The 21,900-nt window shown below is 37.1% G+C and overlaps 2 protein-coding genes across 2 annotated transcripts; one reads left to right on the plus strand and one right to left on the minus strand.

Annotated features, from left to right (window-relative positions):
- Positions 1 to 495: 495 nt before the first annotated feature.
- Positions 496 to 5,805, plus strand: LOC132697177 (ras-associated and pleckstrin homology domains-containing protein 1-like). Its single transcript, XM_060662471.1, has 4 exons — positions 496 to 609; positions 1,133 to 1,367; positions 5,343 to 5,406; positions 5,508 to 5,805. The coding sequence occupies exons 1-4, from the start codon at positions 496 to 498 to the stop codon at positions 5,803 to 5,805; spliced, it is 711 nt and encodes a 236-aa protein (XP_060518454.1).
- Positions 5,806 to 9,307: 3,502 nt separating this feature from the next.
- LOC132697178 (proline-rich protein 2-like) lies at positions 9,308 to 14,484 on the minus strand. Its single transcript, XM_060662472.1, has 3 exons — positions 14,378 to 14,484; positions 12,371 to 12,655; positions 9,308 to 9,653 (listed from the first exon to the last, which is right to left on the minus strand). Exons 1-3 carry the CDS (start codon positions 14,482 to 14,484, stop codon positions 9,308 to 9,310), a joined length of 738 nt encoding a protein of 245 aa, XP_060518455.1.
- Positions 14,485 to 21,900: the final 7,416 nt, after the last annotated feature.

Here is a 21,900-nt window from a genome sequence, read left to right on the forward strand (position 1 = left end):
ATTTTTTGGGTAGTGACGTAGTTTGAAATTAATGTGTATTGCAGTGAATATATCCATTTTCAATCAATATATCCACTGCGTTTTGAATATCTTCCCATGCGAGTACTTTTCTTAAATCTGCCCAATTAAATATCTCTATTTCTTTAGTAAGAAAGCAAGTCCACTGTTCCAATTATTCGAGGCTAGTTTTATAAAATTCTGTTGCCGTATTTTTCACCAAGTCTTCATTAATATTAGTGCCATTATCTTTTAGTTTCACAATTAAACTACGAACAGTAAATGGAAGAAACTGGTTGATCTGTTTCTGTGCCAAATTGTCTTTGAGATGATTGATTTCTTTTGCCGCATTGCCGATACAGTCTGACCCTCGACCTTCAATACAGCTTGATGAAAACTTGCTGACCGAGCGTGTAAAAAATTAAGCCATAATTCTGACGTGGGATCTTCAAAAAAGTTTTTCAACAATTTGGGACATTTTTCAATGCTCAATGCGCAATGCTCCAAAGCAGGCATAAGCGCAAGCCACCTGGTTTTACTGTAGCCAAGCATTTGGTGACGTTCTATTTCAGCTTCAGCGCAAAACTCCTTGAGAGCTTCCACTCGAACCGTGTAAATATAAAGAAATGAATATGTTTTGACAATAATGCTTTCGTAGTCTAAAGGTAGATCATCTGCAGCGGATTTTATTGCGCTGTGAATTATATGGGCTCCACATCCAATACCTATCAACGGTTTTTTCAGAGATTGTAACTTGGCTAATACATTGTTAGTTCCTCGCCTAGCTATACCTCGAAAATTGACATTAGCATTGTCACCACAAAATGCCACGACTTTTTTTGTCAAATTATTATCTATTGATACTTGATCACCGATCGACAGTGATGCGAATCGTCTGTGAATCCCTGCCCGCGCGCGTTTCGTGAGCTACATGATTTAAATTTTCGCGCTGTTTCACAAAACGGGACAATTCTGCGTCCCGGAGCTTTGTTTGGGGACAACGGGACAGGTGACCTATAAAAGGGACGGTCCCGTTCAAAACGGGACGTATGGTCACTGTATGCCTATTGGATATTTATTTTGACTGTAGTTGTATTGCCGTTTTTTCGCGACGGCAACATTTTGAGGACCGCAGGCATGCGGTCGAAACGCGGGGCGCCGCCGGGTGGGCCGCTTGTTAGACACGAGACGCGTCAGACACGCGCCACCGCCGCCGCCGCCGCCGCCGAAGCCCACGTCCCGACGCCAACGCTGCCCAGCCGTGTCGTCGAAACGTGACCGATCGGTTTGTTTGCACCGGAAGCTCGAGCCCACGCTTTTTCCGCACCGAAACGCGTCAAACCACACACCGTGTACGGGCGACATTAGACGTAAAGTCAGAAATGTCGTTCGCGATCACGGCCGCCTACAAACGAGCCGTCAGACTCGATCGCGTCGTTAATTTTTCTATGGTCCATGGTCCAAGGCACACTGAGAATACCGTGCGGAATTTTATGGACCACTTGCGCTATACAAAGCATTAAAAAATACGTTTGCGAGTAAAAAAAATGTATACGGTGTTGGATGGTTCCGAAAATTTGGTCAGTTCCACCAGCGGCGACGCTTAATCGATCTTAAATATTATTCGCTCTGCGAAGATGCCGCATCTTCGAAAAAGTAGCATCGACAAAGAATTTTTAAATGAGATATTTTCCGATCCGACTGTTTTTGCATAATACGTTTCTATAGCTATCTGGGTTTTCGAAAAATTAATTATTTTCTTTGTTTTTCGACCAAAACAATAGCTTCAATTTAATTTCTATTACTACGGCACCGGAGCCATTAGGTACCGTCCATTATTTCTTAAGATTGAAATTAATTCTGAATCATACAGGGTTGGTCAAACCTAAAAATTTGCCTACTAGATGGAAAATGGTGAAAAGGGCATTCTTCCTATATTATCACGTATTTATACAGGGTTTTTCACTTAAAACTCCGCACGCCAATAACTCCAAAACGAAAAGAAATATTTAATTTATGTAAAAAGTAGTCAAAGTGCGGGGTCAAGTAGATATTTCCTAAAGTTTAAAAAATTCGACGCCTGCAAAGAGCTGGGCGTCGCGACGCGTCGAAAAATTATTCGATTGCAGAGACTTTGGAAATACGCGCATACAAAAGTACATATCATTTAAAAACTTTTTTGTTATTTACTCAAACTTATTTACTTTACCCGTTTCTAAGTTATACCGATTTAAAGTAAACATTTCTTGATTAATAAAAAATGTGATTAACGCTTATTTTTACAAGTATGCCATGAATGTTAGTTACTATGGCAACCATTGTTATCGCAGTTGTTTTAAGTGCAATTACAAACAATAGATTTCCACTATTTTAGTATGATTTTATTTATTATTTTTTATCGATTTAGTTCTGATAACATGATAAATAAATGAAAAAACAGTAAAATACCTACAAGTTAATAACCAAAATTATTATTGCAATTAACTACATAATAAGACATTTCAAAAATTTTGTTCAAAATTATGTCCATCTGCTCGAACACAACTATCAAAAACTTTTAACAGATGAGCTTGGGTCACTTGTAGGAGAGTCCTTCTTGTGATAGCGGCACACGCTGCACTAATTTTGTTAATGAGATCAGCCATATCTTCGATAGGTTCTTCATAGATAACGTTTTTTAGGTAGCCCCAAAGAAAATAATCTGGTGGTGTAATGTCCGGGGACCTCGCCGGCCACCTTACCGGTCCATTAGTACCAAACCATCTATTGGGATATTCTCGGTTCAAATACCTCGTTACTATTTGGGCATTATGTGCAGGCGCTCCATCCTGCTGTAGCCACATATTCATTCTAGTGTCAAGAGGCACTTCTTCTAATAGTTCCGGAAGTGTAGTTTGAAGAAATCTTAAATAGCGATCTGCATTTAAAGTTCCTTCGTAAAAGTAAGGTCCAATAAGGAATCCATTTAATATGCCGCACCAAACATTGATACTAAAAATTCGTTGGTTACCTCTTTCTGTAATCCAACGAGGATGGTTTTCGGACCAAAAACGACAGTTGTGTCTATTAACGATTCCATTATTTTGAAATCGACTTTCGTCACCCCATAAAATTTTCGAGAGAAAATTTGCATCTTGGTTATACAAATCGGACAATGTCGCTAAGAAATGCATTCTTCTAGCATAATCGCCTGGTTCTAGTTTATGAACTAGTTTACTTTTGTACGGGTGAAAAGAGTTTCTATGTAGAATTCTCCACGGGGTTATTATCAACCTGCTGACTTACAGCAGCAGTATTTTCATCATTTGTAGCCGTCCTGTTCCTATCTCTTTTAGGTTTTATGAAGCTGCCATATTCTCTTAAGTTTTTACATAAACTTGAAAAGGTTTTTGCATCGGGGACTCTTCTATGCGGATAACGCCGTGCGTAAACTCTTTTTGCTTCTCTACAATTGCATCTGCATTCTCCAAACACCAGTAACATGTCTACTTCTTCCTCATTGCTAAATTACCCCATTTTCACATAATAATTTTTAGTTTTTTTTAAACCGAACAAATTTGGATATTTCTTGTGACAAAATGTGTCAATTTTTTGATACAGCAATAACAACTTACGTTTGTAATTGCACTTAAAACAACTGCGATAACAATGGTTGCCATAGTAACTAACATTCATGGCATACTTGTAAAAATAAGCGTTAATCACATTTTTTATTAATCAAGAAATGTTTACTTTAAATCGGTATAACTTAGAAACGGGTAAAGTAAATAAGTTTGAGTAAATAACAAAAAAGTTTTTAAATAATATGTACTTTTGTATGCGCGTATTTCCAAAGTCTCTGCAATCGAATAATTTTTCGACGCGTCGCGACGCCCAGCTCTTTGCAGGCGTCGAATTTTTTAAACTTTAGGAAATATCTACTTGACCCCACACTTTCACTACTTTTTACATAAATTAAATATTTCTTTTCGTTTTGGACTCATTGGCGTGCGGAGTTTTAAGTGAAAACCCCTGTAGACGAGGTGCGTTCAAAAAGAAAGGAGACTTTTAGGTTTTATCAAAAAGTATTTATTTATTCATCAAAATCAATGTTGTCCCCTTCAAAGTAATCCACTTCAGATATAACACTTCCGGTAAGAACTTTCTGGTGTAGCCTTGAGTTCTTCCAGCGATTTTTTCTTTATCTTCTCAATTGTTCCAAACCTCCTGATTTTCATGGGTTCCTCGAGTTTTGGGTACAGGAAAAAGTCGCATGGAGTCATATCCGGCGAATATGGTGGTTGAGGCATGATATTTTTGACCAATAAGTTAGACAGTGAGCAGGTGCATTATCCTGATGCAAAATCCATGAATTGTGTTCTCACAATTCTCGCCGTTTTCTTTGTATTGTAATACTCTTTAATAGTCGTACGACCTTGTGTTAAAAACTCTTGATGTCTGCGCATACATTTAAAAACTACATTACACCTCTCATTTCACATGTTTCGGTGATTTCTTTTTAATAAAACTTCATAGTGATCTTTTGTCAAGCAGAAGAGCCGAAAAAAAATGTTTTTTTGGGTCTGGTTTTAGCGAGAAACGTCCGCAATTCTTTCCCAGAATTACACAACAATTGAACAAAAGATAGTCCAGAAATGGAATTTTGACTTTTGGCAAGAATCATTCTCGGGCTAGTCTTTAGTCGATTGTTGTATAATTTTAAAAAAAGGGGATTTTTTTACAGTTATTTTGAATGGTAGTAACCAATTTTTCGTAAAGCTATACCCATAAAAAAACTGTTTTTTATTCAAACATGACAAAAGGACACTACAAAGTTTTATTTAAAAAAATCATGTAATAAAGTATTTAAAAGAAACAATGGTTTTTGAACATTTTGGCAAATCAATAACAGTCCGATTGGCCTGTTTTAAATGATCATTTAAACATATGTACATGTACATTTTATTAGGAAAGGGTTCTTAATATAATCGCAATTTGCAACATTTATAAAAATAAGCACACAGGAAGGAAAAATCCCGATAAATAAATACGTTTTTATAAAAACAAAATATTACTTAGGTGGCTTTGGTTCTATTCATTATTAATTGTCAAGTTGGTCAGATTTAAAATGCCACCTAAGCCACCTACTTAATATTTTGTTTTTATGAAAAAACTTATTTGGTTTTGTCCTTCCTTCTGAATCCAAAAATGCAAAAAAATATAAGTTGCCCCATTTAAAATTAAAAAGTTACTGTCGTTTCTGCTCAAACCGCAAGTGCAAGCATTGCCTCCATCGTGTAAAAAATTGGACTTTCAAGCTATGTTAACCGTTCCAAATTTCAAATCGCTATCTCAAACCGTTTAAGAGTTACATAGTGTTCCCACTTTCTTGTGTCACCCGGTATACTTATATGACCTGCTACAAACCATGTAAGTAGTCAACAAATATTATTCTTATTATTGTTTGCAAATAAAGGATTTATTTATTTATACCAGTTCCCCGTTATGTAAGCACGTTCTCCTTTTGTTAGGGCCGGTTTCCTGGTGCAAACGACGCGCCCCGACGTCGACCTCAGTGTGTCGCCCTTTACGCCCCCGCCTCCCCGCGGCCGCCCTCGCGCGGCTCTATTACTGCTCATTTACCGGCCAACCTGTTCTCTGCCGCCCCCGTCGGCCTCCGCCCCCTCCCACGAGCCCCCGACGCCGGGCGCGGTGGCGGTGGCGGTGGCGGAACCCACCCACCCGCCCCCGCCCGCGTCATTACCGTGGGCTTCCGCACGTGAAACGCGCGACACCGTGTTAACCGGGGGCGGCGGGGGGCGGCGCTAATGGCGACCCCAGCGGGGGCGGCAGTCGGCTAAAAATACGTGCGCTTACGTGACGTCACGATAATACCAAAATGACGTGGGGGCGTCGAAATGTCAAAATGTCGAAACATTTTTTGTGGAGTTTAAGGACAACTTAACCTCCCAAAGTTGTTAATAAATGATCATAGCAGACGGAGCTTGTCCTCTTCTAAGGTCATATAGTACCATCAACAACACCAGAACTAGGCTAAAAAGTGGTCGCGGAACACTTAAAATCGCAAAAATATTGCAAAAACAAAATCGATATGGACCGCCCGAAAATAGAGGCGGAGCGAGTAAAATGTGCCTAGTTTGATATTAGAGATGTCAAGGAAAATAAAAAAACAAAATGTAGGATTAGTAGCCAAGTTTTTTTCCAAGTGACGTATAAAACAAAAAAAACACTATGTGTTGTTAATGAGAAGAGAATGAGTCCTATCATTAAGTATATAAATAATCAATCGAATTCCTATTTTTTTCAATTATGTATGATTGTTAAATTATAATTCTTATAATGTTTTCTTGAGGGTGGTTAGATGAGCTATTTATCCATACAGTACCAATGACGACATTTTGATTATAGATAACATTCTACAATAGGGAACTTGAACATTTTTTTTTAAATACATTTGTTTATGTATGGAAATATGGCATGCCAAATATCAAAACCCAATACTGCAATAAATAATTCACGTTGTGATACCCGGCTATTCCTTTTAAAGGACACCAAACGCGCGGGAATGATCGTGACGTCATACCGCTGCTTCTTGATAGACATGGCCACATGTTATAGTGTTATTCTCAGCTTATGGGCGGAGAATTATATTATTTACGTTTATTTATGGCTCGTTTGTTTGTTTGTATTTGTGCTCAGTGTGCTTTATATGATAATGATGGAAGAAACACAAAAAACGCCAGATAAAGTTTTTATTCGTCTAACAGAAAATAAAAACCGTTGCCTTTTATCAACATTATGTTTGAGTGTCACTTTAGCCTGCGTTGTCGTTCTTTAATGGCATAGAGAAGCCTATCGTCCGGTTGGCGCGTAATCAAACGAGCGAATTGACGTCACAACCGGTCACAGCCAATGACAACGCGTTTCAAAGAGCATTTTAAGTTTTACATTTTTTAATTGCTTATCTTTGTTACGTACAACTACATTTTTTTGTGCGAAATGTGATTCTTTTAATAGTATAAATTTACTTTTAGAAGCAACATTTTGATCGAATTTGACTAGTTAATTAAGAAGTGGTCAATTGGCCAGCCCCAACACTAGAAGTGATGCTTTAATTTTGGTGGTCAATGTATGGGGTTGAAAATTTAAAATTGGCGTCGGCGTCGCGACGCCCGAGTACGAAAACAGTCCCACCCCCGCCTCGTTCCTTTTTAATTAATTTCGGCGAGATTTTTGACGAGGGAGGGGGGCGGCGGCGGCCGCCCCCGATATCCGCAATAATATTTGAGGGCACCCGGTACAAATCCTCCTAAAACGCGGCCCTAATCCCCCCGGCTCGAGATAGAAGTGGCGCCCGGGAAGCCCCCCCGGAGGGTGCGTATTATATATAAGGGGCGCTGTTTCTCCCTAGTCGTCGTCTCCCTTTGCCCTACGTCGTCGTCACGTGCTTATTATTTTCTTTAATATTTATAGGGCGCCGCGACGCGCCGCCGCCACCTACGATGAAAAAAAAATCTTATTTTTTTTTAAATATTCAATAAATAAGAAAATGTTTATTAGAAATTTTGCAGCAAAAAAAAAAAGAAGAAAAAGACAGCTTGGCTTGGGAACTATTTAAAAATTACCGAAAGAACGCAAATTAATAACACTAATAGTAAAAAAAACATTATGGTGTGCCCCGGGGATCCGTTTTGGGGCCAGTATTATTCAATTCTTCTGTAAAATACCCAATTACACACCGATCTAGAGTGCGGAAAGCGTCACTTTACCACGTGAGTTTCTTGTCCCACGGAACCGAGCCCCTTCGGACATTTCCGGGATTTTACCGCACTGGTTTGGGAGCAATCGGATTGTTTCGGAGATGTTACCGCGCGGCTTGTATTTTGACGTTTGCCAGTTTTGACGTTAGTGACTCAAATTTCGTTTACCGCACTTGTCTATCTCCATCTTCATCCTGCTGACTTTTGCCCGCAATTATGGAAGTTACCTGCGGGTAGGTATTAAAGGACATTGGACTCTCAAAGCTTTTGGTAATAATAAAACATTTTTTGTATATTTAGGTGGATATAATATTATTAAATTACACTGAAAAAACATTGACATTAAATATATACAATAAATTCATAGCTAGAAATATATATACACCACTTCTGACTTCTGACCCAGAGTGTGTTGTGGTCATTATGGTTTTGAGTGGAATCAACCAACCTTTGGAGACAAGGCAAATTATGGATCTGTTGCCTAATCTTTATTTTTTAATTTCACCAATATATAACTGACACACTCCTTCCATTGAGAGTGTGTGGAGAATGTTGCTAAGAAGTACCTAATGTTCAGGGAGGACGGTTCCTATCCTGAGAGGGGACTTGATCATCTGCCTCTGAACTTGCCCAGAGACATGCAATCTGTTTCATTTTCTACTGGAAGGGAGGCATCAATCAACTTTCGTGATCCAGGTCTAATATCCATTTTCATATTTCATATATTTACAATATGTGTGTTATACCTTCAATATCATCGCACTGCGATTTATATTGTGATGGATTCAAGATTAGTTTTTACGTGCCCTGTATATATATATATATATATATATATATATATATATATATATATATATATATATATATATATATATATATATATATATATATATATATATATATATATATATATATAAATTGCTTGATTTATATTTAATATTTCCTGTAATTGGGTTATGTTACCTGCTGGAATAAAGTGCTATTCTTGTTATTATGATTACTTATGTAAAGTGGAACAACTTCGCGTTGATAAAGACAATATGTTTTCCTATACGGTGAGTTTGAAAATCGTTACGTGTATTCGATTTCCTCATTTCTGCACCATTGATGGTATCCCTTGTCAACGATATTGGCGTTCTTGTCAATAGACAGGTTTCTTTTAAACCTTCTTGTTTAATAAGTTTTCTAGTGATTAAACCTTCATATACACACTAAATACTGCCACAAATGGTCAACACTCCAGAAATGAATCAAAAAGAAAGAAATATACCTGGCCTTGTCACTCAAGAATACATTTGTCGGCAACGACAACTGTAGAAAAAATCTGAGTAGTGATAATGAAATGACAATTGAAAAACGCTCTATATCTCGATCGGTAATGAAGGTATCGCCATTAAATGTTTCCCAAAAAATCGAGCCCTTGACGTGAAGTCGATTTTGCTCCATCTAGTTCAGAAATAGCCGTTTCCTGTTAAAACACTCCAATCACGACCACCCTGTACATTTTCGGTTAGCCCAAAAATTAAGACAATCTCTCCGAGGCACGTCCGTTACGCAATTCCCGGGGGCGGCGGCGCCTTCCGCCGCCTCCCGCAATATAAATAACGACCTTTCGTCGGCGGCATACATAATCCCGCATAGCCTCCGTCATCGGTGGCGGTGCGGGCGGGTCGCCGCCCACCGGAACCCCACCCGTTCGTCCCCCGCCCCTGCGGCGGGCATTGTGTGTCCGGCGGAGGGGGAGGAGGCGGCGGCGGCGGAAACCCGATAGCGTAACGGAGAAAAACGCTCGCTAATGACTTACGGGGTCTTGCCCCCCCGGGGGGCAGCGATAATTCGGCGGGCTTTTGTTCTTCGGGGGACGGCGACGACAAAAATCGCGGAGGACAGATTGTTCTGAAAATTTGACGGTTTTATTATTATTATTTGCATTCTTTGTCGGTTTTCTATTTTTTTTTTGCAATAGTAGAGAATTTGTTGTATTTTATTGTCAATCCCAGATATAATACGACCAAAAATATAGTGCATTTATTGCTTTGATGTTTTTACTAAGTAGGTCTTGTAAGTAGATGGACCGTAACGAATATTTAATTTAAATTTGATTAAGCATTCATGCTGCGTGTATTTTCGAATAAGTAGAAGCGTTTATTTTAACATTAACTGATATGGTTAGTTTTTAAGAGTTTAATCTAAATTGCAATTGTTCTTATATATTATGGAGGTATTTGACTGGGATCCTTCCAGTAAGTACGTATTTATGTACCCGATTCTCTAGCTTTAACACTGCGAGGCTGTTTTCACTGGATTAAAGGTAAGTTTGCAAATAATCATTTTTGTCTGGTGTGCCTGTCTTCTACATAGTTCTTTGATTTGTAAACAACATTCTTTTTAAGAGTAAGGGTCTGCTCGGCATGTGTTCTAAAAGGGGCTGCGGTAGGCAAAGTTAATCAAGGGGTCGGTGGTAAAAGCACTATATTTTTGGTAGACGTATACTTTACCATAAATAGCGCATACGTTTTGTTATTCGACTAAATAGTTATATAGTTGCTTTATCGTTATTTCTTTTAAGCGCAAAATGTCGAATAAAGCTACCCAAGACCATCACTATGCCTTAGAAACTGATATGTTTTATTAAAGTGCCATAAGTAGTCGATGAAACTGATTAATGAAACATTTTTAAAGGTTTCGTTGTAGAGTCGAAGTTGCTAACGTTTTGCCGATCATCCTGTTGGTTTCTTCAGAACTCAGGTGAAACTGTTTCAATTAAGCTCTGAAGAAGCAAGTTGGATGCAACAAAAACCGACGCAGAAGAAATCCACGAGTTTTGCAAAAAGTATTACGGCACCCTGTGGAAGTATCCGCGACAAAATATGATGTGCTAAATTTATTTTATAATTGTTTTAAAATTATTTTATTGGGATTGCCGGATACCATAATAATAGAAGATCCTTATAACAAGATTTGTTCTGGAGATTTACCTTTAAAGCAATTTGCATATCGAGACATTTTTGCGTTACCACTTTAATAATAGAATGAAGAAGCCTGATTACCTGCATCTAAAAGCGAGCAGTACCTTTGAATGTATTAAAATTCACTCAAAAAAAAATCACAAAAGCTAAATTAATACCAAAAAATAGTATATTATGCAACAAGTGCGGTAAACGGCATTTGACTCACGACTTTATTTGACACGAGCGGAGCGAGTGCTTAATGAACGCTAGATCGGTGGCAAATTAGGTATTTTACCGAAGGGAGTATAAAAAAGTATTTTACTATTATATTTAGTGACGCTTGTAAAAAAATCATTGGAACAGCTAGTCAAATAAAAAGCGCTTTAAAATAACAACAGCAAAAAATGTCTAGTTTTAAAATACTTAAACTTAGTAGTAATTTTATTTTTAAATTCATCTCAAGATACTGTAAATCACATAGTGGCGACATCATTATCGACCGCCAATTTTGAATCCATCACAGATTTAGAAGTTCTTCTGAAAGTCAACTGGAGATTGGAACTCATTATATGGCAATGTAAAACCTGAGATAATAGCATAATAACAATACGATTATTACGATTATTAGAAACAAAAAAAATATAAAAATATTTTTTTTTTCAAATTTTGTAAATATGGGCAAAATTGAAAACACTTTAAAATTGAAGATACAAATATACGAGGTATTTTAAAAAGAAAAACGTCTTAACTTTTGGGATACAGTTTTCAAAAATAAAATATATTTTCTTAATATCTGTAATTTGCACTTTATACATTTTAATGAAATTCTACACACCTGTTCACAAATTTCACCTGTCTATTTTGTCAGGCATCGATGGTAGGCCACTAAAGAAATTAATTTTTTTTATTTTTTTCAATCCGTTGAGCGGGTTTCGTTTAAAAAAAAACCTATTATAAGAAATGATAAAGAAAAAATTGTAAAGATGTCAAAAATACACCTCAGAGTTTGTATTGGTACTTCGATTTTTTGAAGTATTTTAATAAAACGGGTAGACAATATCTTGAAATAATAATGATAATGATCATGCATGCTACCCAGATGATATGTGATTACTTTAATTCGCCTTAATTGCAATATTTTGGTTTTTTGCTTATAAATCGAAAACAGGGATGATAAATACACCATAGTCTGCCACTGCTTATAAGTAATTTAATAAGGAAACGGCAACCAAAAATTGAAGTGTTTTGCCGTACGGGTGGCGAAAAAAATTATTACTTTATGTCGGGTTGTTTGTTGCCAAATGTCTTAAAAGAAAATGTTCCAGATAGGTACATGTTACATAAAAAAAAATCCAGAATGCTTCGCAGAATCTAAAAATGTAATAATATACAGGGTGTTCCACTTAAAAAACGAAAGTTAATAAACGTTACCAGTATATCTGGCAACACCGCATAGCCAAAAATATTTTACATAGGTTGCTTGCATTCGCTTATATAAGTAACCAACATTTCAGGGTTTTACCGTCCATAAACGTCTAATAGGACACTCACCGCGAATAACCCTGTATATTTTTCATTCTACTTCAACGACTTAACAAGGTTGTTGATATATTTTGACCTTTAACAACCCTTCTTTTTTTTTCAGCATCCGAGGGTGCGAACTGTATAAAAACGTCCGCGCCGCCCCTGGAACGGCCCTCCACCCCGCCGGGTTCGTTTTCTCCGGATCCGAAACGCTTCCCGCCTGTCATTCTCCGGGTCTCTGGACTCTCGACGGAACTTTGGCCGCGAGGCATATCTGCCGCCTGATTTAAATTCGGCTCCGGTCCAATTTTCGATCTGGGGGTGGCGGCGGCGGGGGCTCCGGAGCGGGGGAGAACCGATACGTAAATGGTGGCGGGAGGGGCGGGGTGGGGGGACGCCGGCTCGAAATTTATGCGTTGGCGCCTTTTTTTTATCGCCAGGGCTGCTGTGCTTATCGGCTGAAGAGCGACTCGATCTGATGACGTGATTTTTTCCCCAAAATATCAAAGATCGTGTTTTTTTTTTCTGTTCGACCTTTTCCTATACCGAAAAGACTTTCTTATTTGAAGAGATATAAAAAAAAGGTTTTCCTAACTTTTTCGAAATATTATGCATATTATAGGACAGACATAAAGATCTCTATTTTGAAAAGTTTTTTAAATATTTGAAAGTATTGCAAAAAATGCCAGCAAATCATTATAATGAAGATTAAAAACGTATATTTGACAGTTCAATAACGATTTACTCATTATACATTTTGGTGCAAATTATGTAGACAATGAAACGATTAAAAAAAATGCTGTCTTTAATATCTTACTAGATAGATAGATATAAATAATATTCATCTGACATATATATAAGAAAAAATACAGGACTCAATAATTCATTTCTGCTAGCTATGAGGCTATAGACTACAAATGAGTCTAAGTAATATTTATCTGTATATAAGACAGAGCATAGGACTTAATCACTCCTATCTGCTAGCTATAGTCTACATGGAGTTACAAAAAACTTAAGAAAATTTTTATAAATAAATGAATCTCAAAGTGAAAAATAATTGTAATTATAACTATTCTTGATACTAGACCCCTTACTGTTAAGAGAAATTGTTAGATATTACTGCATTGAATTTGAAAGATAAGGAAATTATTTTAAGTAAATGTTAACGTCTTAATAATTCTTACTGATTCTTTGATGTACACAAGAATATATAAAAATAATATGATAATATATGAGAATAATTCATAAACTACAATGGAGTTGAATGAAATGAAAACACTTCGCAGTGTTCGGAGTGCGAGCATTGAAGATGCCAAGTGAGATTTTGGCGAAACGTCTGCAGGATTCCAGTCGGAGTTCAACGAGCGAACGGATGATATCCCGGAATATAGTGTCATCATATATATATATATATATATATATATATATATATATATATATATATATATATATATATATATATATATATATATATATATATATATATATATATATATATATATATATATATATATATATAAAGACAGTATATTATATAATAACTCCTTTCTACTAGCTAAAAGAATTTATAGCTTATAGCTTGTACGTAAACGTAAAAAATATTAAGTCTTAAGTAAATGTTGTCTTTAATGTCTTACTAATTCTCTACTTGATCTACTAATTCTCCAAATAATGTTTATCTGATGCATATAAGAATAAATAATACCTTCTTTTTATTTGCTAAGAAATAATAAAAGCCCTAGACTGTTTTTTAAGCAAATTACAGCATCAATTTTGAAAAATAAAGAAACAATTTTTGAAAAATACTCTCTTTAATATCTTTCTATATCTCTAATAGATATAATAGATGCCTAAACATAATAACTCCTTCCTGCTAGCTATGAAACTATAGAGTACAATAGGAAAAGTGGCGAAAGGGAAGGGGACACTGTAGAAAATGATAGAAAAAAAGCTTATCATTACTATTTAACGTATTTTTTCCCGTTTATCGAAAAGAACAAGGCGAGCGGAACGGCGTAGCTTTTTCGGGAATTTCGGGACCTGCAATTTTGAATTTGACGCCCCCCGTCCGCCCGAATTTAAATAATTTATTGTTTACAAAGTGGCGGGTTCCGGTGTGGCGGTCCCCCGTTTCCGCCTAATTACCTTTCCGGGTCCACCCGCCCCCGCAGCAGCCGCCGCCGCCGGCCTTTAATCATTCCCGACTGCGTCCGTCTCTCCGGGGGCGGCAAAATACGTGCCGCGGTTGGCATCGTGCCGCCACGCTCCACACCCCCTCGAACCGCTGACGTGAAACTCGTCGAGGGAAGCGCCACCGAGGAAAATGATTTTCACGCAAAAGGAAAAAAACGAAACTTAAAAGGAGATCGGCGATTGCGCTGGTACCGCAGGCCAACCATATTTAGACTTGTGGATGTTGATTTCAATATGACATTTGGGCCTCCGAAATTTTCATCTGACAACCATAACAAATAACACAACAAAACTAATAACAAATATATAATAAGTCCTTTCTATTGGCTATGAAGCTATAAACTAAAAAGGGGTTAAAAAAAATAAGAAGTATTAAAAGTCTTATATTGTTTTCCAAACATATTAAAATATATTCAGGTATTATTACTTTTGCACTTAAAAACAAAAACTAAACCCGGTAGAGAAGAGGTTTTTATTTTTTTGAGTGAAAACCGTACGTCCTATTGAAAAAAATCAAGAAATTAAATTTCCTTAGAAACGATTGACATTAGATTCGAAAACACTCTGTATAGTGACTTTTTATTATTTTTTGTGGCTTTTAACCATTAAGTCGATTTATATTTGATTAACTTTAACTAAATTTACCCAAATTTTCGAACCTATTTATAATGTTATATATAATAATTATAATTATTTGTTAAAAAGTATTTAACAACAGAAATAGTTACTGATTAGCCTTTTTTAGAAATTTTTAAAGGTCCATTTTACCCGGACAACAAAGTATCATTTTTAAAAGAAATGCAGATCATATTAAAAAAAAAACAAAAACATATCAACCATAGAACGATAGAAACTTCTTTCAGCTGTCAAAGTTCTGTTTTTTTTTCTCGCCCAAGTTTCGAATGGTATTTCGAGAATTCAAATTTGCGATACGTTAAACATCGAACGTGTTAACAGCGCTACGGGGGTCAGAAGAGTTCCATCGGTAGATTTCGCTTCGGTGGCGGCATTTCACAAAGGGTCCGAACGATCGGAGGCGGCCTGCCACCGCCTGCTGCTGCGAGAAACGGCTACGATGTGCCTGCCTGCCGGCTGCTTAATGTTACTCCGGGCTCGGGCCAACTGGACTGAAACCGCCGCATCAATTGACGATGACGAACGAAAACCGCCCCTGCTTAAAGATAAAAAGCGCCACTCTCAAATTATGCGTGGTTGCGGTTAGATCGAAAGCACTCGGAGGCACCACCAACTTTGGACCTCGAGCAATTTATAAAACACTTGGCTCTTTATTTGTCGATCTAAAAGGATATATCGAGGTCTAATTCTACTTTTTCAATAGTGGTCTAAGCATAAACTAAGCTTAACATTTCCTCAGATTGAAAATCATGATGTTAAGGAGACCTTGAAAAATGGGAGCCGTATTCGTGGTCGCTCCTCAGATTTTGAGGATGACTTTAAATCTTGATAATAATATCACAGGCCAATCTTTCTGTTTTCTGAAGAAACTTCAAGTAACGGCTAAAAACTCCGTCCTTAGTTTATCTAGAATGGGAAGCGAAAGGTTTTTATATTTATGACTGCATAAGCTGAAGTAGAAATAGTAATGTACCGTCATTCTTAAGGTGAGTTTATTGGTACAGGTGCATTGAAATTTAATGGTAGCGTTTACACGAAAATTTAATTAAATATTTAATTCCATTTTAAAGTTGGCCAGCCTTTATCTGATTTAATGCGAATGTTACATACATTCATAAAAAAATGCTCTACTTTTCTGCATTTATTTCTATGTTTTTTTAGGCTAAATTAAATATTATGTATAAAAGCCCAAAAGTAAAATTAAATTTTAAGTAAAATGTTAAATTCTATTAAATGCTGTATAAACTAAATGTCACAACTGTTAAGAATAACGGTAAGTAGCTGTGCTCTATTCATCTTAGAGCTGAGTTTGAAAATGATCATTTTATTCTTGTGTGCCTGTCGATTAACAACATTCTTCTTTTGTATTTTTGTGTCTTCTACATAGTTCTTCGATTTGTAAACAACAACATTCTTTTTTACGACTATAGATTATATACAGATAAATATTTATTAGAATCTTACATTATAATGATACTATGTAGAAATGTAATGAAATAGAATTTCTGGAATGGTTACGAGCAAGGGTCTGCTTGGCAGGGTGTTCTATAAGGTATTGCGGTTTTGGAGTAATAAACAGTAGGCAAAGTTAATCGAGGGCTCGGTGGTAAAAGCACTATATTTCTGGTCGAAGTATACTTTACTGCTTTCCTATACGGAGGGGTTAAAAGATGTTTCCACTCCCAAATAGCACATAAGTTTTGTTATTCGACCAAATAGTTACATATTTTCTTTATTGTTATTTCCTTTAAGCGCAAGTAGTCGAATAAAGCTAGCCAAGGTCATCAATATGCCTTAGAAACTGATATATTTTATTAAAGTGCCTTAAGTAGTCGATGAGACTGATTAATGGAACATTTTTAAAGGCTTCGTGTTGGTTTCTTTAGAACTCAGGTGAAACTGTTTCAATTAAGCTCTGAAAAAGCAAGTTGGATGCAACAAAAACCGACGCAGAAGAAATCCATGAGTTTTGCAACAAGCATTACGGTAGCTTGTGGAAGTTTCCCCAAAAAAATATGCTTGAGCGAAATTCATTTTATAATTGTTTTTAAATGATTTTATTGGGATTGCGGGATACCGTAATAACAGAAGATCCTTATAACAAGATTTGTTATGGAGATTTACCTTTAAAGCAACTTGCATATTGAGACATTTTTGCGTTACCACTTTAATAATAGTCTATTATGCAACAAGTGCGGTAAACGGCATTTGACTCACGAGTTTATTTGACACGAGCGGAGCGGAGCGCAGCGGAGCGATTGTTTAATGAACGCTAGATCGGTGGCTAATTTAAGCTACCCCATTAGTTTTAATGTTGCTTTTAATTCTTTTGGAGCTGTTTGATCCTAATTCATTCCGTTTGGCCCTGAGGAAGTTTAATTAGTATTAATTCTAATGCTCACGGCTCAGACAATATAATAAATATAAAAATAATAATAATAATAATAATAAATAAGACATAAAACTGATTCGATTGACTACTCCGGCATTTAGTCGATCATATCACTTTCCTTGTTAACAAGACAGGTGCAAAAATTTAGGATTTTGGTTTGACGGTTTTCTAAGCACGTTGGCTCGGTGCTACAAAAACCATTCTATAAGTTGAGGACATTGTATATTCACAAACATTTTCTCAGTAAAGAAGTCAAACTTAAACTCGGTGATATGTTAGTTTTATCCCATGTCGCTTAGTTTTAGTTAAAATCTCAGAAAGTATGACCATATTTCGCAGTGCCTCGCTGGTTCGGGTCGGTTCAAGTTGGAGGACCAATATAAGGTTCAGTTAGTCACCTTTGTTTTTTTACTCCAACAAGACCCCGTCGTACTTGTTTCGTAAACTTTGCAGAGGAAATGACATTCATAATCGGGACACCCGTCATTGTTTAAGGTAACTTTCCAGAGATCTTTGAACTACAACGCAGTTAAATTATTTAATCACGTACCATGTACTATAACGTCCCTCCAGACAATAAAGTCCTTCAAAAAAGCGTTAATATTGTTTATTAGGCCCGTATGAGTTTATGATATGATGTGGCGTTTTTTGCATTTATCGTTTTCGTCTATCATACAGGGTGGGCGAGGTACCGGCTACTTTGGTGCATGATCTATTTTGATGTGTTATACGAGGGCTGCATATTATTCAGGTTTTGGCGAAAAATTATCGTTTGTGTTTTTTGTGATAAATTAAAAAAATTGTGACGGTTAAAAATGGAACTTTTTTTACAACTTTAAACGTGGACTAACTCAACAACGATAAACTTAATTCGACTTAACTTAAAGCACCATCTAGGACTGCTGTTTGTCGCTGGTTTTCGGACTTCAGTCGTAGTCGTAGTTTTCTTAAGGATGAATTTCGTGAAGGTCGTCAAAAATCGGTGGTTGTCCAAAAAAACATTGATGCAGTGCGGAAACTGATTTTACTACTGTTGTATTATTTTGATTTTCAACAAAGACAGTTTATTTTTATTATTATTATTGTAATGCTGGAAATTGATGTTTAATTGTTTCAATATTTTCAGAATGGTATCACGTGATATCTTGATCTGCCCGGGCGAATCTTGCTTTTAGGCGGGATTGACGCGCGTCCCAGCATCCTCCGCGTTCTCTCCGTCCGAACTTGTAGTACTCCGTCGTCCTTATCTAACCCCGGGGACGGTGGCACGACACGGGGTCCCCCGGAGCTCTCGGGGAACAAGGGACTAATCAATTTCGACGACGAGGGCGGCCGCGGGGGGTCCCCCCCGGCTCTACTCGTTAGCGATACGTTCCCCTTTTTTTTCCGCCTTCGTCGCCGTCGCTCGTCATGCGGAAAATGGCGGTCCCTCGAGAGGCCGTCGAAATCCGAGTCGTTTTCCCGGGGAAAACGACCGCGACGAGGACGACGACGACCGATTTTTACGGCGTCTTTTTTTTTTTGCTCGCCGCCTCCGCCCGCTGTCGGCGGCGACATTAACGCCCGGAATTATAGCCGAAGTTTGCCGGTTTCGGAACACGGTACTAAGGCGCCCATCATCAGACCCACCAAAGCTCGGTATCGTAAATATACAGGGTGTTATCGAAATGACGTCGTTTAATTGAACGGATCAATGTGGGCCCTGCCCCAAAAATCGAATCGATATTTGGTTCGATCGGATTTATTGTATTTTGTAAATATATGATAATCTTGACGCAATAATTTCGTATTCCTTGCACGTTGCTTTGTCGATTCGCCATTTCTTTTTAATATCGCTCGTTATCGTAAACACGAGGTGTTCACACCAAGCGGAATCGATATTTGGTTAGGTCGAATTTGTGGTAAAACCGTTAATTTCGAAAACGGAATGTCCGATCGAAGAGAATCTTGAACTAAAAGACGCAAAAGATTTGGAGCAATAACCCAAAAATTTGGTGGACTCAAGAATATACCGGCTGTCGCGGTTATGTGCAAAAAACTAAAAAATATTATTTTTCGAACTAAATTATTGACAGTAATTGACAAGCCGTGGAAACGACGCCGTCCGGTTTTAATGGTCCTGTAGCCAGCTACTATTTTTGGATTTATCGTTTTCACATATTGAAGATAACACGTGATAGATATATTTGACCTAAACTCTCAAGTCCCTGGCGTGTAAATAGCGTGTATATCGGAAATTAGATAAAAACTAAGTAACTCTATAACTATAACTATAACAATAAATGAACGCACGGCACAAGTTTTTCACTTAACTAAAAACTTGAATGTAACGTAATAGCGATTTCAATATTTTTTTTTACCTTTTACAAATTTTTCATCTCATTTTACCAACGAAAAGTGCAATTTTCAGAGTACTTCAGCTTTTTTGCCGATAGTTTACCAGAAAACAATTTCTTTTGAAAGCAAAAATTATCCAAAAAAAATTCTGGTCTACAGTTTCTACAATTTAAATGTGGGTACAAACTTTCAACCCTCTGCCAAATTTGAAGTCGTTAGCTGCAAATTTAGGACACTTTTTTAACACTTAACACTCTTCTTATATAGCACGGAATATACGGAACACCCTGTACAAAAGTTTTAGCTGATTACGCGGGCTATATCGTTGTGTAAAATAAATGAACTAATAAATCACGGTTTTCCTGTTATGACCATTTTGCAATAAAAAGGGAACCCAATTTTCAGTTTTTTGCGAATGCCAGGCACACATATTTCTGAAAATCATCAAGAACCTTATGGCCTAATAATATGTTTGATAGCACTAGCGATTTTCGAGAAATGCACGAATTTATCGTGGAATCGGCTCTGTATCGATTAAATTATGACGCCCTGTACGTGTTCGGAGCGCGAGTCGGACGGCCCTTGTGGCTTCGTTAACCGCGGCGGCATTTTTGGGATTCCGGGTGGGCAATTAGGCGGAAAACGCGGTCCTTTGCGATCGATTTTTCGAGCTTCGTCGCTGGTATCGCATCGCATGTCATTGGCATCCTCGGAGATATTGTTTTTATTGAATGAAAATACTTAATAAGGGTTAAACAGTATTCCCGCTAAATACTGTTAATTAATGTTAACAGGACAATTTCCCGCTTAAAACGTGATGCTGGTGACGTCACGTGTTGACGGTGATCAGCTCTAACATTTTTTCGTGAGTTTTCGGCTTCAGTTTAGAGCTGAAAATGATTTATCGTCACTGCCACGGGAAAAACTTTTATCACCTATTCCAGAAAAACGAAAAACCCCGAAGATATAAGAAGCTATTAATACCTACTATTTTATTTATTATCTATTTACAAATTTAGGTTATCTTAAAAAACTAATTTCCAATTCATTAAAACAAAAATAAATAGCAGCCTAACCTTGGTGTGTTATTTTATTTATATTGTATTTTTTCAGTTGAAGCAGGATTTGCAAAACTATATGGAACGAAAAAAGTTCCACACAATAAGACAGAAAGCGAACTAGTACACCACCCAATCTGCTGGCAATTGTAAAAAGGACAAGACAAGGTAAAAACACATTCTCTTGTTTCTTTATTAGAGTTAATGTTTTAGGTTAGGCTAGACTAGGTTATGTTTCGTCATATAATCATTACTTGCAATGCCTCTGTAGCTATTTTCATACTTTTTCTACTCCCGTCTGTAAAATACCTAATTACCCACGGATCTAGCGTGCATGAAGCGTCGTTTTACCACGTCAGTTTCCTTTCCCACGAATCCGAGCCACCTCGGAAATTTCCGGGATTTTACCGCACGGGTTTGGGAGCGATCGGATGTTTTCGGGGATAATTCCAACGCTTTGAATTTTGACGTTTGTCAATTCTGACAGTCATGTCAGTGAATGTATTCGTGTTGTTTTACGAAAATGTACCCAAAAACTAACGGTCATAGAAAAAGTATAGTATGCAACACGTTCGGTAAACTGTTTAACTCACTCGCTCCGGTCGTGTCAAATAAATTCGTGAGTCAAATGACGTTTACCGCACTTGTTGCATAATATGCTATTGCACTACAATCTAAAGTCTGTTCATAGATATAAGAAAGTGACTAACTGATACGAATTAAGGAAAGACCCGGGCAAGCTGTAGGAATGAAATATGGCAGAACAGGTCCGTACTTTGCTTAGAATTTAATTATTTTGGGTTTTGTTAAGAAAGATACTAAACAATATTTATTTATTTATGTATGTATTTATGTTTAAGTCTAAAATAAAATTACAAATTATTTTTATTACCTACTTAAATTCCATGAGGTAGTTCTGCTAACCAAAACTAACCAAACCAAAGAATATTAAACACAGGTAGGTAAAAAATTATTTTCTATTTCAGACCTCAATTATACCTGAATTTAAATTCCGAAACTTTAGGTAATAATAATAATAATTCAAAAGCAAT

The sequence above is a fragment of the Cylas formicarius genome, unplaced genomic scaffold (genome assembly GCF_029955315.1).
Source record: "Cylas formicarius isolate icCylForm1 unplaced genomic scaffold, icCylForm1.1 PGA_scaffold_1__22_contigs__length_36826433, whole genome shotgun sequence".
In the NCBI taxonomy this organism is placed as follows: Eukaryota; Metazoa; Arthropoda; class Insecta; order Coleoptera; family Brentidae; genus Cylas; species Cylas formicarius.

Bases quoted from the DNA above. Each gene is read 5' to 3' on its own strand.
- LOC132697177 (XM_060662471.1), top strand. From the start codon at position 496: ATGCTCCAAAGCAGGCATAAGCGCAAGCCACCTGGTTTTACTGTAGCC. The intron at 1,368-5,342 runs GTAAAGTCAGAA...AAACCGTTTAAG, and splicing joins GTGTACGGGCGACATTAGAC to AGTTACATAGTGTTCCCACT. The intron at 5,407-5,507 runs GTAAGTAGTCAA...TCCTTTTGTTAG, and splicing joins TATGACCTGCTACAAACCAT to GGCCGGTTTCCTGGTGCAAA.
- LOC132697178 (XM_060662472.1), bottom strand. From the start codon at position 14,484: ATGCCAACCGCGGCACGTATTTTGCCGCCCCCGGAGAGACGGACGCAG. The intron at 12,656-14,377 runs GTAATTAGGCGG...GATAAAAAAAAG, and splicing joins GGGCGGGTGGACCCGGAAAG to GCGCCAACGCATAAATTTCG. The intron at 9,654-12,370 runs GTTCGCACCCTC...TCAAATTTTCAG, and splicing joins GGCGCGGACGTTTTTATACA to AACAATCTGTCCTCCGCGAT.